Genomic DNA, 18,995 nt, shown 5'->3' with positions numbered 1-18,995 from the left:
ACGTTGAGAGAAATACTCTATTTGAATTCTCCTTAACCTAGAATAATTTTCTTCCTTGCAATTTCTCTTAATCTTATTCAAATTCCGTAATCCTGATTAGATCTTTTATTTCATTAGTCAAACAGTCTGGCGTGTCTTCCTCATTACTCCTCTAATTCTTTCCGAGAATATTGTCCCTGAAAATGTATTTTGTTACAAAGTTAAACTGATTTTATCAGCTGTATCAACACCTACACTTTTGATTAGGTTTAAATCACAAATACACTGATTTGTTTATTAGAATTTGATTCTCTAAAAACTGGTAAAATCAAATTTTGCTGAGTGTGGAAATGTACGATAAAACTCCGATAACATTCTGTCATTTGCCTAATTTGACATCTACCTCAGAAAAGTTCATTCTAAATCTGATACATTGTTTTCTTGTGTTGGATCACAAATCATTTCATTTTGAAATCACTCGACTGTTAAATTGATTACTTTTATTTCCTTGTCGTCACCAGTTAAGGCTAGAACTGTTAAAAGCTACAACTATAATTGCTTTGTGTTTTGATAGATGCTTTGTTACTTTAGATGGTGTACCCTCATTTTGTTGATAATTTTCTTTGCATTGTGTGAGTGTTTAATGTGCTACTTCCATGATTATATAGGTCGCCTTGTTCATTAATTCGATATCCGGAGAGTCATATACTCAGATATAGCTTCCACGTAACCTGGTTATATTGACACACACACACACACAGCATAACTCGACCCTCCTGCCTGGTGTATCATGTCGCTGCGCAGAACTTTATATTATTTACAGTATCAATCCAGATTTCTGTTATTGCTTTGACATTTGCATTTTTTGACGGCATTTTTTTTCTTTCCACGTACGTAAGATGTTATTTAGTTTCACGTTGAGTTTGCACTTCTGTCGTTGGTCGTAGCGAACGGCTGAATCGCTGAAGAACAGTTTCCTGGATCATATGAATTAGTCAGCTGATGCGAGAAAGGGAAGGAGGTGTTGTCCCCAAGACGGATTGGTGGGGTCACAGTGGAGTCTGGGGGAGATGCAAGAGTCTTTGCAGTGTGCTGGGGTGGAGTCTGGGGGAGATGCAAGAGTCTTTGCCGTGTGCCGGGGTTGAGCTGACTGCAGCCTTGTCATCTGTGCTGAACGCCTATCCAGCGTTGCTTGGATGGCTAATCCTAGCCTAGTGATCGAAGACTATCCAGAGTGTGTTGATGGTGGATCAACTTTCCAGCGTTTGGAATCTATGTCAGACGGTGTAACAGACCTTGTAATACAACCTGCTGTTAATCTAAGGGAGAGTGAGGATATATTTGTTCCAAAATCAGCATAGTCAATTTATATCTTCACGATGAACAGCTAGGGGGACTGCTGACCGACTGTCGCGGAAAAGATTCGATCGAAACCGCGCGGGTTCGATTCAGATCGGCCCGTGCATGAGTCGCAGTCAGTAACACTGACCGTCACACCATGGAGGGCCCTCGTTACTGCAGTGCGCGATTTCAGTCCTCGTTGAACTATAGTTGAAGGTCAAACCAATGTTTCATATCGATTTACTTGACATTTAACGTGAAGACGAGATAACTTCATAATGCCCTAAATCAGTTTTTCAAGAAGTTCAGCTCAAGTGAACTTCAGTATGAATGCAAATGATATTCCGAAGACGAAGTTTTGTGACCTTTTTAGAAAGATATGTATATATCTACGTCAAGTGCAGATCTTAGTTTTGACTAGAAGAAACCGTGCGTGTTTAATCCAAAGAAACTTGACTTCTTGTCAAGTGTGATGTATGGCCCAGCTGGGTGTGTGTTCGGGCACAAAGTTTTCCTTTGGATTATGCTGTAGGGTCACTCTTCCATCTGTTTTAGTAAATACATTTTTTTTTAAGATTTATGGTATTCGACGATAACTTCAGATGACCATCTTTTCCAAAGCGCACTAATAAACCAGCTAAAGTCTTGGGTTCGACGTGTACTCGAAGTCATTCGCTCTGCCACTCCGGACAGCTCAAGCTGCACGCAGGTGTTGTAGAGAACAGATCTAGAGGCCAGGCGTCTATGCATGAAAGTGTGATCACGTATAGCATGAGAATGTCGCGTCTAACGTACGAAGAAAAAGATCGGCTTTGTAGGAAAATGTAGCAAAACACGTCACGAATCCTCCTTACACATGTGATGATAGACTGAGGAAAATGACTTTTATAAGTCCTAAATTCACCAGAGCCAGCTACACAAGACATGTTGAACATTTCTGTCATGAATAACATTTCCCTAATGTGACATTTGGAAATCAGAAAATGGCACAGACTATTGCAGTGATGAGAGTGATTACGTAAAACAATTTCCTTGTGCAAATGCAAGTGTTTGAAAGTATTCATCAACTTCGGCGCCTCAAGTCTGATATTCTCGTGTGTATCCGTTGTATCCCTGCGCGAGGAAATTAGACTCGTTCGAGAAGTTAAGTCATCAGTGTTATAAAACCATTCGAACTTAATGGTACAGAAACCATCATAACATCCATTGGGGGAGGAATGCCATTTAGGTCATGTCATTCAGGGTGAGGCGCAAGATGAGCGAGTGTGTGTTTCAGTAGGGTTTGGGTAAACGAGAATCATCCAAGGTGTTGCTAGTGTAGAAGAGAACGTCGAAGGAGACTTGCCTCGTCAGTAGGAGAGACAGCAGTTGCGCCATCGGAACGGAAGATTGGAGGAGACGCAGCAGAACCAAAGGTGTTATAAATGTTCTTATCCAAAGACCAGACAGATGAAGAGAGATCGTCACACATCCTCTGGGTGAAGGATCGCCTCGCTTCACAAACAACATGTCACCAATGGTATTGGGTGGAGGCGAAGACTGAGTGCGAATTGAACGAAGGAGAATTATCCACATCCAGTGGAGCTGGTCCCTTCCCCAGTTGGCTCCAGAATGTGAAGAATTGACAGGAAGACCGAAGCAGGACATAGTCTTAGGGAGACGAAGGAACAACATCCTTTAGTATACACTCACCAGAGACAGAAGCATTGACCGAGGTGAGGCAATTTTCTGCCAAAGGAAAATCAATGTTCTCGTAAAGTAGTCCAGTCAAAAGATTGTTAGATTGTTAATGATGGCAATTAGAGAGGGGCACCTGGAGGAGGAGGAGGAGGTAGGGAAGGGAAAGAAAGGTCACATTTACAAGAATGTGTTCAGCTGAACTAATCAGAGATTAGACGATGTAGCAGTAATTACGACGAGCTGGCGATGAAATATGAATACAGTGTGTTCAGGGAGAGAGGTTCCAGAGCTCTGGAGTGTGGGTAGGGTGGTTAATGATTCGTTCCAGGTCATTAAGAATAGAAAACGTCGGGGCTGAATTCAACACCACAAAATGTCACGTCCTGACAGAAGCATTTCCACCACTCTCCCCGCCGTGATGTACAAGTCTGTAAGCGAACTTCCTCACCATCACGGTGAAGTGATGTCTACGGCTTGGTGGTAGAAGTTTAGATGGTCAGCGGAAGTGATCAAGTTTGTAGTGTTATGAGAGCAGTAGGAGGAACAGAGGAAATAAGTTGTAGCCGGGAGACCAGTCTCATCAAAGGTCGGAAATTCAAGGTCCTGCTCAAGCGTTGACCAAGCTTGTTTGTGTTCGAGGGACGACAGACCCCCAGCCTCCTCTGCAGTGGAATCGTGGGTGAAGGTTACAGCCAGCAATGATGACAAGAACTGATGAACACATTAGAGAGAGTTGGGTCACCAACAAGACGTACAAATGTCAGCAGTGGCGCTAGCTAGATGGTGTTCGACAGAAGAAATGTACAAGATATAAGAAATACAACGGTCTTGGGATGGGCCGGCACCTCTACTGTCTGTACCTCCTCTGGCGCTGGCAACCTAGGCGTGAGTCTCGACTGTATGTGGGTGTCTGGGTGTACGTAGCTCTGAACAATACGTGGGCAAGGCTAATCGTCAGCATATGGGTATGTGTGGCTTCATCTGACTCATGGGCGTGGGCATATGGCATCTCCCTCTATATTGTCATGTGGGCTTAATGTCACTTGTATACAGGCATGTGAGTGGGGCTTAGCTCTCTCCCGTATATAGTCAAATGGGTGTAATTCACTTGTATATAGTCGTGGATCTCTACTGTATATGTGCATGTAGATGTGGCTCATACCTGTATACAAACATGTCGCCATATAGCTCTAACGGTGACAGTCGAACGTGGTTCACATCCATGCACATGCATGTGGACGTGGTTCTTACCTGTATATAGGGGTGTGGACGTGGTTCTTACCTGTATATAGGGGTGTGGACGTGGTTCTCACCTGTATATAGGGGTGTGGACGTGGTTCTCACCTGTATATAGGAGTGTGGACGTGGTTCTCAACTGTATATAGGGGTGTGGACGTGGTTCTCACCTGTATGTAGAGGTGTGGGCAAGGTTCTCACCTGTATGTAGGGATATAGACGTGGTTCTCACCTGTGTATAGGGGTGTGGACGTGGTTCTCACCTGTATGTAGGGATGTAGACGTGGTTCTCACCTGTGTATAGGGATGTGGACGTGGTTGTCACCTGTATGTAGGGATGTAGACGTGGTTCTCACCTGTATATAGGGGTGTGAACATGGTTCTCACCTGTATATAGGTGTGTGGACGTGGTTCTCACCTGTATGTTGGGGTGTGGACGTGGTCCTCACCTGTATGTAGGGGTGTGGACGTGGTTTTCACCTGTATATAGGGGTGTGGACGTGGTTCATACCTGTATATAGAGGTGTGGACGTGGTTCTCACCTGTATATAGGGGTGTGGACGTGGTTCTCACCTGTATATAGGGGTGTGGACGTGGTTCTTACCTGTATATAGGGGTGTGGACGTGGTTCTTACCTGTATATAGAGGTGTGGACGTGGTTCTCACCTGTATATAGGGGTGTGGACGTGGTTCTCACCTGTATTTAGGTGTGTGGACGTGGTTCTTACCTGTATATAGAGGTGTGGACGTGGTTCTCACCTGTATATAGGGGTGTGGACGTGGTTCTCACCTGTATTTAGGTGTGTGGACGTGGTTCTTACCTGTATATAGAGGTGTGGACGTGGTTCTCACCTGTATATAGGGGTGTGGACGTGGTTCTCACCTGTATGTTGGGGTATGGACGTGGTTCTTACCTGTATATAGAGGTGTGGACGTGGTTCTCACCTGTATATAGGGGTGTGGACGTGGTTCTCACCTGTATTTAGGTGTGTGGACGTGGTTCTTACCTGTATATAGAGGTGTGGACGTGGTTCTCACCTGTATATAGGGGTGCCGAAGGAGCCGCGATAGAAGAGGACGAGGATGGTGTCGTCGCTGGAGATGGGGGGCGTGACGTCACAGGGCAGCAGCACTCGGCCCCCCTCCAGCACCTCCACCTCCGTTATGGGACCTGCGAGGAGGAGGGGAGAGAGAGAGAAGGGGGTCGGTTAGTGGAGGTGAGAGAGAGGAGGAGGAGTTGTGGCGGGGGGAAGGGAGGCTCGTCAGACCAAGGTGGCCAGGAGAGTTTGGATAGTGTGATGGGCTCTATAAGGGCAAAGAGAGTACTCAATCCTTCAAGCGACAAGGAATTATGAATCCTGCATCCCAAAGATGGCGGAGTTCTCTGAAGAGCTTCCCCGTCAACCATCGGCCTATTGTTCACACCAGCTCGATAACTAGATCTTACAACAGGTACAAGTGTGTGTGTGTGTGTGTGTGTGTGGGTTGGTGCTAGGCTAGGGAGGTGGACGGTTCGTGCGTATTTCTGAGGTGTCCAAAGTGGAGACGTGGGCCCAATTGAGGTCCTCGGTCCAGGTGGCATTTGAAGTCATGGAAGTTATAACGCATTATACGTACAGCTAGTGGTGGGGTACCTTCCCCCGCGGTGCACTAACCGTAAAACATCCTTGGACTAAAGACTTGACACAGAATGGATTTACGCAGAGGGTCTTTCGGCACAGAAATGTAACTGCACTGTACTATGGGGAAGCACATCCCTGGTGTGGTTGATTATATTGTGGTCCTCGTGTTGTAGAGTAACGACACGTAACCTTGTTTCAAAGTTACATTCGAGGACAGTTGATGATATGATCTTAATGGCTTGCCGAAGGCGGCTGTTACGACACACACACACACACACACACACACACACACACACACACACACACACTGGCTTTGGCTGGGCTGTGTGTGCTGGCATGTAAACACAACACAAAAGATAACATTGGAATTTATGATAAAAGATATGATCAAGTGGAAACAGTGATTCTTGCGTGCTATTGTATTTCATCATTGTTATTATTATGTTAACCTCAGTACTCTTTCTCCAGGGAGTTCCTGTATTTTGACGGCTGCGCTACATTCAGTTGCAGAGAAACAATGGACTCTGGGTTATATGGGAATTTGGCTTTGGTTAATCATTTAGGTTTCCTACTCTAACGTGCGATTTAGGTTTTCTGTTCTAAAGTGCATTTTTGGGTTCATTCCCAGCAATATTTTTCCTCACTATTGATGCTGGTAAACTTTTTCGCTGCCCAGAAATTCGCTTAAAGACTTACAAGACTTGATTGGTACAAAGTGTTTATCAGGGAATGATGAATTGCGTGTGATCTTTGTCGTAGTTAATTTAATTACTATAGCCCTCAACTTCTTATTGTTACAGGACAAATAGACACAGACGAATAGACACACAGACAGTCGGGAGGACAGACGCACAGACAGATACAGACCGAGAGATAGCTAGATAGACAGACAGGTGACGGACAGACCCGAAGTGAGAGAGGGAGACAGAGAGAGAGAGAGAGAGAGAGAGAGAGAGAGAGAGAGAGAGAGAGAGAGAGAGAGAGAGAGAGAGGCCAACAAACAGAAGGGGGACTTTCATTTACAACATGAGTCACACATGAAATTTTTGTATGGCCGACTGGAGCCATTCCGTTTTACTGAAGCTTCGGCAATGAAATGGAGAGTTGGGTAATGAAAGACACCTTCTATTATTCAGTATTCCCAGCGACACGCGAAGGCCAGATGCTCTGTGTGGTGAAATGCTCGTCTGTACTTTACTGTCCTCGGGTATACCCTTTACTACAACCAATAAATATCGTTGTCAATTAATTCTTTACAGTTATAATAAACATTTTTCGAGATACCTCTTCTGCCGCTGCGATCTCTCATCAGATCTTTAATGTGGCTAGGTGTCGCTTCCTATATACACCAGCTTTTGGGATTTTGGGTTCGATTCCAATTCGAAACTTTTCCTCCTCAGTTTGCTGTAGGGACCATTGTAAGTCGCTGACCCGCCTGGTGTTCCGTTGGGAGCCGTTGATGGTCTGTTGCGAGGTCCGTTAGAAGTCGCTCATGGTGTGTGTTGTAAGGGCCGCTGGAAAGCGTGAAAGAGGTCCGTTAGAAACGAGTCGTCAACGGTCTGTTCCAGGAGGATCCGTTGCCGGTCGTTAACGGTCTGTCACGGCCCACCCGTTGGAGATCATTAACGGTCAGTTGCTGCAGGATCCGTTGAAAGTCGTCAACCTGTTCGTTCCGAGATCCGTTGGAGGGCATTACCGGCCTGGGGCGGGAGCCATCAGAACCCATTAGTCGCATTTAGCGTTTCATATCAAACCAGTGGCTGGTTACAGAAAGGTCCCCCCCCCTTTTTTTTCCCCCTTCATCTATTGGTTAATTCAGCCTGGAATTTCCTGGTTATCCCTGGCACGTTTTGTTTCGCAGTCACAGAGACGGCCAGGAGCAACTGAATGACTTGGTCTTATCCATCTTGTACACTCTACGTATATACTTGTATATCCTACATATCCCAGAAGAAGCCAGGTTATCTGTTTATCGACCAGCCCAAAGTTAAGGCCAGTTGGCTAGTGCATCTCATTATTACAAAGGAGGGAGACATGAATGAGAGATTCCCTCCCTCCCCCATCGAGTCTAGGTAAGGAACAGAGGAAACGAGATTTTTTTTTTTTTCTTTTTTGATCAATTATAATGTGTAATACGACTCGCTGGGAAAAAAAAAAGATTAAGGGGAAATTGGCCAGCATTCCAGGAAGCGTAATTGCAAACTAATGCGCCACTCGTAATGGCATCAGAGGCAGAGTGGGTGGTAATTAATCACAGTAAAGTCGTGTTCCAGAAGGCCATCATTAACCATCTGGGATAATGGTGCCTGGCCTGGCAGCTTCAACCAGCTGGTGTACTGGTGCCTGGCCTGGCAGCTTCAACCTGCTGGTGTACTGGTGCCTGGCTTGGCAGCTTCAACCAGCTGGTGTACTGGTGCCTGCCCTGGCAGCTTCAACCAGCTGGTGTACTGGTGCCTGGCCTGGCAGCTTCACCAGCTGGTGCAGTGGTGCCTGGCAGCTTCACCAGCTGGTGTAGTGGTGTCAGGCCTGGCAGCTTCACCAGCTGGTGTAGTGGTGCCTGGCAGCTTCACCAGGTTAACGTCAGTTGGTGAGGTGTAATAATTTTCCCTGTGGTACAGAGTCAGTAATAAGGTAAACAGCAGTAATGTGCCCAGCTGCCACACTCACCCGGGCCGGGGATTATGGCCTTCATGACCAACACTTCCTCGTATCGCAGCTGCCTTAGCCAAGTGCCACAACTGGGCGCCCACATCATGGGGTGGCTCAACCATCGGTGCTTATCGAGCGTCAAATGAATGCGCCGGATCCTCGTTGATTTCATTCATAACTATGTTGCTGTTGTCTTTGTTGTGCTGCTGTTCTTGTTGTTGTTGTTGCTGCTGCTGCTGTTGTTGTTGTTGCTGCTGCTGCTGTTCTTGTTGTTGTTGCTGCTGTTCTTGTTGTTGTTGTTGCTGCTGCTGTTCTTGTTGTTGTTGTTGCTGCTGCTGCTGTTCTTGTTGTTGTTGTTGCTGCTGCTGCTGTTCTTGTTGTTGTTGTTGTTGCTGCTGCTGTTCTTGTTCTTGTTGCTGTTGTCTTTGTTGTGCTGCTGTTCTTGTTGTTGTTGTTGTTGCTGCTGCTGTTCTTGTTGTTGTTGCTGTTGCTGCTGCTGTTCTTGTTGTTGTTGTTGTTGCTGCTGTTCTTGTTGTTGTTGTTGCTGCTGCTGCTGTTCTTGTTGTTGTTGTTGTTGCTGCTGCTGTTGTTGTTGTTGTTGCTGCTGCTGCTGTTCTTGTTGTTGTTGTTGCTGCTGTTCTTGTTGTTGTTGTTTCTGCTGCTGTTCTTGTTGCTGCTGCTGCTGCGGTTCTTGTTGTTGCTGCTGCTGTTCTTGCTTTGAAACTTCACTGTACCTGTAACTTGACAAGTCTACCGCTTCCCAAAACCAAACGAGAAAGAAAAAAATCGCCTGAGTTTTTGATTCTTGATCAACTGCTCAGCGGAGATGAGAAGGCCCTGGTCGAGCATGAGGGATATCGATGAAACTTTTCAGGGTCGATTATAACGCTCAAATGATCTTATGAACTCGGAGCGAAAACAAGACATAAACAGTCTTTCAAGTTCCAGTCCTGTCACGAAGAGGGAGAGACTTTACTGAACAAAGGTGCAAATTCTGTTGGAGAACATATGACCCCAAGACATGACAGTGTTACTCAGTGTTACTCCAACATTTGGTTCGCATGAGTGATACATAAGCAGCTGGAAATCACTCCTGTATCTGATATCTAGTCGTTTTGATGAGACAGAGCCCCACACTCTGGAGGGTGAGGTAAATCTATAATTACTTGATTTACTTAAGTTATCCATGGCTGGTATCTGGTCGCCCTGAAACACAGTCCCAAGCAGACTTCATCTGGTCGCTCATATCATGGTTAGCTTGGGTGCTCTAACTTGTGTGACCGAGTGCTCGGAGACTGTGTATGGGGGGATCAGCAAATAGCACACAAGACCAAGCTACTGTTTGATCTTAATTACAACCACGCTCGGTATTGAGTTTTAACACTCGCGTAAAACCCCATGGCTGTGAGGGCGAAAGGCTTGTGGGTCGGAGGCTCCTGAGTGGCATTAAGGGTGGTTATGCCTTGTAATGTTTTCAAAGACATTTTAATGTGGAGTCGGCAAAATCTTCGGCAAACATTTCCTCAAGGAGCAAATATGCATAAGCAAGATGGTTAAAGACGCAGTAAATAGGGAGAGGTCGCTGCTGGGTACGGTATTTGACTGTGTTGAGAGAGAGAGAGATCCACAGATGAGAGGGAAGCGGGTGTACACACGTGCTCCCTGGCTTCCTACATACTTGCCGCCTAACTTGCACGTTTGCCACCTACGATCAGCTCACAAGGTACACCTCAAGTTCCTTTGTTCTTCCCAAAGCAAAGAGAAAAGACAAAGAGACCCAGCGAGAATGAACTCGAGACAAGAGAAAGCAAACGTCAGGGGAGCGACTGTGTTCTCTCGTAGTGGCCAAAAGATGAACTCAAGGTAACTTGAAGAAGACAAAGTTTCTGTGATTATAATCATCTCGTTCTCTGATGTGACTCGCGTGGATATCAAGTGGGGATCATCCTGGTTCAGGAGGTGGAAATCTTGTTGCAGGAACCTTCCCGTATATCTGCTTTCCCACGTAGCCCCACGCATGATTACATACACTGGTGAACATCTTTCAACCTTCAGATCCATACACTTTACGCCTGAACATTTTCTTCGCACAGCTTCGTCGCATATTCATGCAGTAACCCTTGAGCGTGACTGTCCTTCTGTTCTAGATTACCCTGACTGTATTTACGTAAATGACTTGTGTGTGTGTATCTCTCCTACATTCTGCATGTACACACACCTTCTGCAGTATACTCTTACGTATGTATCTTCTCATGTCTTCGTGTACATATGTGCCCAACCACGTTCGCTGCTCCAGTGTCCATCACAGTGGTTATACACACACACATGTCTGTGTTCAGTGTCCATCACAGTGGTTATACACACACACATGTCTGTGTTCCTGTGTTCTGTACACACACACATGCGTCTACACTGACCAGCATCTTGTCTCCAGCATGACCCAGCCTGAAATGCTTGAGATGAGGTCACCCACACTAGATGGAGTGACTGATATATATATGTGTATATATATATATATATATATATATATATATATATATATATATATATATATATATATATATATATATATATAAGGGTGCAATAGGCGGCCACCACACTGAAGGTGTGTTGAACGGATCAAAAAGAGAAGTGATTTTCCTATGACCATGAGGGGCGAGGAGAATGATAAAGAAGAGGACGTATGAGGAAATCAACGAAGAGGAAAATTAAGAGAATTGATAAGGAAATGTTATAAACGAGAGAGAGAGAGAGAGAGAGAGAGAGAGAGAGAGAGAGAGAGAGAGAGAGAGAGAGAGAGAGAGAGAGAGAGAATCTGAATATCTCCAGCCTTCATCACATGAGTAAAGAAAATGTGATGCTGTCTCTTGTGTATATTTGATATTATTTTTTTTTCTATCTCATCCTTACATGATACGATTATGTAATCCTGGGACCGTGAACACCTGCTGGGGCTGTTAACCTCACCACAAAATATATATGAATAGAGAAAGACATAGTTATTTCAGTGATGGGTTATACTCTCAGTAATTACGGGGTTAGTCATAACGATGAACCAGAGAGAGAGAGAGAGAGAGCAGGAACGGAGTGCCATGTGTAAATTACGAGAGAGAGAGAGAGAGAGAGCCATGGCGAGCACCTGCTGCGGTGGTGGCTTGTGAGCAGCTCCCGACCCTTGCTGAACTGCTGATCTGGTGATGCAAGGCTGCAGCCTCACTGAGGAGACACAGGGTGGAGCCAGAGCCCGGTGAGGGCAAGGGTGAGGTCCACAACTTCAGGCCGGGAGCAGGACGGAGCAGCCACCTGCCTCGAGAGGGAGGATTCACAGCCTTACTCAGGGTAGGGCAGGTCCCTGGGCCTACCTGGGCAGCCTCCCTGCTCATGGTGGATGGGGTCCGAACCTCATCCAAAGGATGGAGTATTCCCCCTCCTCCTGGAAAATGGGATGGACGGGACGGGTCTGGAAGAGCGTAGGAGAGGCAGTAACAAGACAGAATGAGTTATGATACACCTCCTTCCTGCTGTATCTTACTACTGGAACACCTTACTGAGCCGCGATGACCGTGAATGATGCAGAAAAAAAAAAAGAAGCCTTTCCCACTTACTCTCGTGTATGGTAGACACCAGGGACGTCAATCCGTCTGTGCTGTGACGAGTATACAGACCCGCCAGATGCATCAACGTACTCGTGGGATAACTCGCTTTTTGAGAGAATTCCGACAGAAAAAAAAAATGAATCTCTCTCTCTCTCTCTCTCTCTCTCTCTCTCTCTCTCTCTCTCTCTCTCTCTCTCTCTCTGACCCCAGTAGTCTGGGGAGGGTGACGTGTTCGCTCCGTAAGTAACAGGATGTTGTCCTGCAAACCATTGCTTTTGGGACCAAGTCGAACATGACGGGTCCTTCCTCTTAGAGGTGTGTGTGTGTGCGTGTGCGCGTGTGTGTTTGTGTGTGTGTGTGTGTGTGTGTGTGTGTGTGTGTGTGTGTGTGTGTGTGTGTGTAGCACCAGATATAAGAGGAGTCATCCCTTTTGAGATATGGTGACCGTCAACACACACACACACACACACATACACGAAGCAAAGACCAGTAAAGACGTCAATCCTGGACGGGGGTCGGTGGTGGGTGGCGCTACAACTGTAAATGGCTATTACACCTGCACGTAAATGTCCTTTACCGTAGCGCACACTACAGAGGCCACGGCCGGGCCTTTATCACCCACGAGACCGGATATACTACGGGTCTGTATTCACCTTTAAGACGTGGCAATCACAGAATAATACATCAGTTCTGGAGAGAATGGACCTTTTTTCCCCCCCTCGTTTAAGTCTGTCGTTTTGATAATTCGGCCGTTTAAAATTTCCGTCCATCACACACACACACACATATATATATATATATATATATATATATATATATATATATATATATATATATATATATATATATATATATATCTTTAAAAGCCCTTAAAAGAAAAAAAAAAACCTCCCTCACAGTACGTACGTGAGAGTGTCGCATCCAGGAAACTAACATGTAGACACATATATTATGGGAACGGCCGACGCGATGCCCCCATCCCGCGACGCCCAGCAGGAGGTGATGAAAAAAATGTCAAATAAATGTTCCATAAAACGGGAAGGTTACGGCGGCGGGGGCCCGCGCCCGAGAACAGCCATGCCGGGGGGGCACGTCGGCGAACCCGACTCTCTCTCTCTCTCTCTCTCTCTCTCTCTCTCTCTCTCTCTCTCTCTCTCTCTCTCTCTCTCTCTCCTCCTGCAGCTGGGGAGGGGAGGGAGTGATGTAAACTGCTCCTGTAGAGCAGGATGGTGTAGGATGATGGACAGGATGTCGTGTGCGACGCCCCAGCGCTGATGGGCAAGGGACCGTCCAAGGCTCACGCAGGGCACTCGATGACGGAGGGGCAGGATGGTGAAGGATGCTGCAGAACTACCCCGCTGTATGTTGCATGATAATCGTGCAAGACAGTCATGCAGTATGCTGTATGTTGCATGATGATCGTACAAGACAGTCATGCAGTATGTATTCAGTATGTATATATGTATGTATGTGTGTGTGTATGTGTGTACGTGTGTGTGTGTCTGTGTGTGTGTCTGTGTGTGTGTGTGTGTATGTGTGTGTGTACTCGGGAGCTTTAGATGTTAGGCCAGCCTGATATCTTCTGGGAAACTATGCTTGGTGATACAGTGGGATTCACACAGCAATAGACCATCGGGCGGGTCCCTTCGAGGCTGTCTGTGGCGATGGAAGATGACAGAAACTCAGCTTAAGTATGGCAAAAGGTAGACGTTAAACTGGTAGTTCAGAATGACAAAGCTGTCGATTTGCAGTGATAGGGAGGAGGCGCGCACAATATTAGTCGTGGACTTGAGGCGAGATATTGAATCATTCCATGTTGTTGGAGTCGTGTTGAAGAAAATGCACGTCATCTCCTTCGAGGTAAAACGCTGGCGCACGAGTTCGTGACATCAGACGAATCAAGTCTTAAGTAACTCGTCAGGTCAAGATATCCCCTCGATCCACTTGGACCTCAACGCTGCGGTGGTGGTGGTGGTGGTGGTGGTGGTGGGGTTTGTGTGTGGAGCGGTGATGGCTTGAGCTATGGCAGCGTGGATTTTCCTTTCCCTGGTACGTGGGTTTAACCACAGGTCAAGCTTGAGCTCTCACACCAACACATGTGGGCTAGTGCCTCTCCTCCTATACTTTTCCTTCTTCTCTTCTTGGTCTATCAAAGCTGGAATTGGTCATTTGTTTAAGTTAAAAAGAACATCAAAGATCGAATATTTTAAACTGTATTTAAGAGCGCTGAATAGCCTTAGATGCTCCAGTGCTTGGCTTAGAAGCCTAGAATTTATAATCCAATCCTATTCAGGTCAAGATTATCAAAGCCTTTGATCTTTTGAATACCTGTATTGGATCACCCATTAACCTTCTCTCGCCTATGTTTAATAGTTTCACATCTGTTTGTCTGGTCCATAGGATATGTTTCTCAGTTCAGAAATCATCTTGGGAGCTGGACGCTGTAACGCCAGTGAATCGGAAAGTGTGAGGACGATTTCCTTAGACTTCAATGCGAAAGCCTTACATATGAATCCAAGAATCTTGTTCGCTCTTTTCACTGCATCTTTGCAGTGCTTACTTGGCCTTAGGTCACCAGAGATTATTAAGCCCAAGTCTTTCCCCTCATTTACCTTTTGCATTTCAGTAGAATTCATATCGTAGCTTAACTTTTCGTTCTTCCTACCGATATATAAAACTTTGCACTAATCGATATCAAAATTCATTTGCCACCTATAAGTGCAGTCCATCTCTGATTGTGGTATATATACGACCAACTCTGGATGCTGAACGCTGAATCGAAAGACTCGTTTAATAAGGAAACCATTTCATCATTTCCAGTTCAGATATCATTAGATGGTGGACTTACGAGTGTCTTAGATATTCTTTGTAAAGCGTATGTATGTGAAGTAAAGAATTATACCAGCCGACTGTACAGGAAACTGAGCATCATTATTGTAAGATAGTAGGATATCACAGTACAGTAGTACAGGATGTTCCAAGACAGCTGGATGAGGCTTTTGCATGCTAGTGCCGACAGTGGACCAAGGGGCTGTGAGGAGCCATGATGTATGAGTTCGCAATATATTTGGTGAACGTGTTTTGTCGAATGTCTCAAAGCAAAGGTAATGATCCAGAGCGGAATATAAGAGTGTCAGGAAAAGAGAGACATGATCAAGCCATGAAAAGGAAGATCAGATACATATCCAGGAATGGAAAAACTATGAAATAATAGGGAATACAGCAAAAAAGAATCGTACAGAGTATCAGAAAATCCTTCGACGGAAAATGTAAAGAAATAACATGAGATTCTGAGCTACACGGATCATGAATATGAAATGAGGTGGATTATGTAATGAAGGAACCGCCACCACCACCACCAGGCTCCTGTCGATTTAGAGTGAGAGGATCGAGCACAGGTCAAGGGATCTGGGAGGCTTTCCTTCACGACAGGACCAGACCCGCGTCAGTAGCACATCATGTGTGGCGCAGTTCTTATGAGAGCAGCGGGTGATGAACACCAGATAGCTCCTCTATCTGTAGTAGGAGCTGTATGCTTTTGTTACGATCAACGCTGCCTTTGACAGCCCAGCCAATGAATGTCGCAATGGCAGAAAGGCCCTCAAGGAACAACAACAACTGCATGTTACTAGTTGGGATTCGCTGTGGTTATAGAGGATCTCGCTCCTGCAACACCAATTCAAACTGAATCTAATGCTGCTTGAACGTAACATGGTCTGGATGACATAAAGGCCTCTCCAGCATTTACAAATTACCTTATTCACAAAGTTAATGAGATAAGTACCTAGTGGGGTAATATATTCAGCCCATAACACTGCAATCGACGCTGTGAACACCAGCACGAATCTCCCTACGAGTCGCTGGTAAAACAGATGTCCTTATTAGTATTTCCGGGTACATGTGATGTAGCCGTACGAGAATGTCATATGAGCGGATGACCAAGGATGGTTGGTACTACATACTCTTGATGTAAGAGAAAAGGCTTCTTGAACATTTACCTTGAAGTCCGTCAATGACGACCATTTTAGAATGTTGCTCAGTTCTTCATGATAGTCCAATTCGTCTGCTAACATTAGCGCCCCTCATGATATTTACTGTAGTATATAATGTTAGTTCATTAAACCTGTTCTATCCCCTTCGTGCAGCTACTCAGAAATTTCTGCCATGATCTTTTGTTCTTAATTTTCTAAAAGAAGGAACAGAGAAAGGGGCCAAGTGAGGATATTCCCTCTAAGGCTCAGTCCTCTGTTCTTAACGCTACCTCGCTAACGCGGGAAATGGCGAATATGTATGAAAGAATTTATTCATATTTAGTTATTTCATAGTACGTATCCGCTGTTTCCCGCGTCAGCGAAGTAGCGCCAGGAAACAGAGGAAGAATGGCCCATCCACTCTATATATATATATATATATATATATATATATATATATATATATATATATATATATATATACACACACACACACACACACACACACACACACACACATAAACGCCCATACACGCACATATACATACATACACAGACATATACATATATACACATGTACATATTCATACTTGCTTGCCTTCATCCATTCCTGGCGCTACACCGTCCCACGGGAACAACATCGCCACCCCCTGCTTCAGCGAGGTAGCGCCAGGAAAACGGACGGAAAGGCCACATTCGTTCACACTCAGCCTCTAGCTGTCATGTGTAATGCACCGAAACCAGAGCTACAGGAGACATGAAAACGTAAACGCAAGATCTTTCATTTATCACAACATAAGGCAGACTGACTATGAGGTAAGGTAACATGTAAAGAGAAACTCAGGTCAGTGTGGGGGTTGATTACGTATGACTGACAAGCAGGTCATAACAGGTCGAATGGGCAGGAACCCTTTACATGTGTGAATGACAAGTTAGGTCATAGCAGTTCAGCTGGGCATAAACCTTTTGTGTTTCAAATCTGATAATTTGATGAATCGCAGTGAAAGTGGCCATAGTATACGTTCATGTTTTGATCATGCACCCTGTATCTGTATGTGTTATTTTCTTATTCATGTTATGCAGATATATTTGAAGTTTATTCAAAACACATGTTGAAGGCAGGTGAAAAATACGCTGCTGAATAAATCAAGAAATAGCTCTCAGTAATATAGGCAGCAGAAGTGATGTTCTAAATGTACCCTGTTCCCTGAGGCAGAAGCTTCAGTCCAGCCCAGCTGGTGGTCTGGTCGAACAGCTGATCCCTGGTCTTGCTGAGGCAGAAGCTACAGCCCAGTCCAGCTGGTGGTCTGGTCGAACGGCTGGTGCCTGGTCTTGCTGAGGCAGAAGCTACAGCACATCCCGGTTGGTAGTTTGGTCGAACGGCTGATCCCTGGCTTACTGGGGCAGAAGCTACAGCCCAGCCCAGCCCAGCCCAGCTGGTGGTCTGGTCGAACGGCTGATCCCTGGCCTTAGTGAGGCAGAAGCTACAGCCTAGCTCATGTGGTCTGCTCGGACGGAACCCGAGGTGTATGCGTCTTCCCGTGCACCTCTTGAGTCCAGTAGTGGCTGGCTCTTCTGCAGCACGTTGCTTTTTCTACCCACCTGTAGCCGAAAAAGCCGAAGTGCTGCAAATTCTGCTCTCCGCTGCGGCGGTAGATTTTGTCCTGCAAGTCAGTCTTGTTCTTTGCGATGACATGGTCGAAGCTGTCTCATCTTCAGATCTTTGGTTATACAACACTGATCGATGCCAGTTTAGCGTTATATCCGTTTCGCAAGCTTTCATTCGTCCCCCCCCCTATAATAAGGAGAAAGAGTGTCACGAACACGACAAAGGGTCCTACATCTCATCAAACAAGTGGCCAAGTTTTTCATACATTTATTAAGTTCATTATTTAGTTCACCGATAGCAGTTCCCGAGACATAAGCCATCATCGTAATTAGTGGTATTAAGATAATCGTAGTAACTTTAATTTCAGCTCTTGGACACCTGAATCCATGATGGTCTATGGTGGATTGACCTTACATGAGCAGGTCAGTGTTACCATACCCTGTGTGATGACCTTTGCAGTCAACGAGTGCGTATAAACAGCAACAGCAGGTGTGGTAACACTGACAGTCAACTGAACGTCCAACAACACATATAGTTCATTCACCATTCACCACTCTTTCCCTTTGTTGCATCAGTCGACACGCAGTGACAAATTTCATTCATTGTTTCTAAAATATATAAATGAATTCTTGAATGTCTGGTGTCAGTGACTGAAACTGTAATTGACTTCAGAATGAGGAAACTGCTGTCAGGTGAAGTGGTATTGTGTACAAATGAGTCTCCCGTGTTATTCCGGACAGAGCAGAAGCCACAGGTTATGTGGCAGTATACTGGAGGTTCAGGGCGTCGCATCAACGGATATTGTTTCCAATTCTAGTTCGTCCTTTTTTACCGTAATTCTTTTTTTTTTCCTGTGAATACTTTACCGTATTGTCAGTGCATAAAGACAGGTTGTCGTAGGAATTAGTTCCTGTGCACGACACTGATGGTGTTTCCATTGTATGCTGGGTGGGGGTACTCCAGCCTGCACTGTCTTCCCAGGCATTATCCTCCCTGTGGCTCTTTACTATCTCCCCGGGCGCAACCCTCCCTTCGTCCCTCATTGTCTCCCTAGACACTAACAGCCCAGCTTCCTTTATCCTTTAACGTCCCTCTGGACTCTAGGCTCCTTAAATCCCGTGGTGTCTCCCTGGACGCTACCCTCCCTACGTCTTTCATTGTCTCCCTGGACGCTACCCTCCCTACGTGCTTCCTTGTCCTCCCGCACACTGCATTCAGTGGTTTCTTTACTTTCTTCATTATCACCACCCTCCCTGCACCCCATACTGTCTCCCTGTTCAATACACTCCTTATATCTCCCTGGACACTGCCC

General features: G+C 45.6%; 1 protein-coding gene across 3 annotated transcripts in view; it reads right to left on the bottom strand.

The window, feature by feature from the left end:
• Positions 1-18,995, bottom strand: part of LOC139756593 (protein turtle homolog B-like) — a 94,692-nt gene that overhangs the window by 33,360 nt on the left and 42,337 nt on the right. For all 3 annotated transcript variants that reach the window (XM_071676237.1, XM_071676246.1, XM_071676228.1), the window contains one exon: positions 5,275-5,407. In XM_071676237.1, the coding sequence (XP_071532338.1) occupies positions 5,275-5,407 (133 nt within the window). The remainder of the gene's footprint in view (positions 1-5,274; positions 5,408-18,995) is intronic.

This window comes from Panulirus ornatus, chromosome 2, assembly GCF_036320965.1.
Source record: "Panulirus ornatus isolate Po-2019 chromosome 2, ASM3632096v1, whole genome shotgun sequence".
In the NCBI taxonomy this organism is placed as follows: Eukaryota; Metazoa; Arthropoda; class Malacostraca; order Decapoda; family Palinuridae; genus Panulirus; species Panulirus ornatus.
This window is presented reverse-complemented; position numbering and strand designations above follow the sequence as displayed.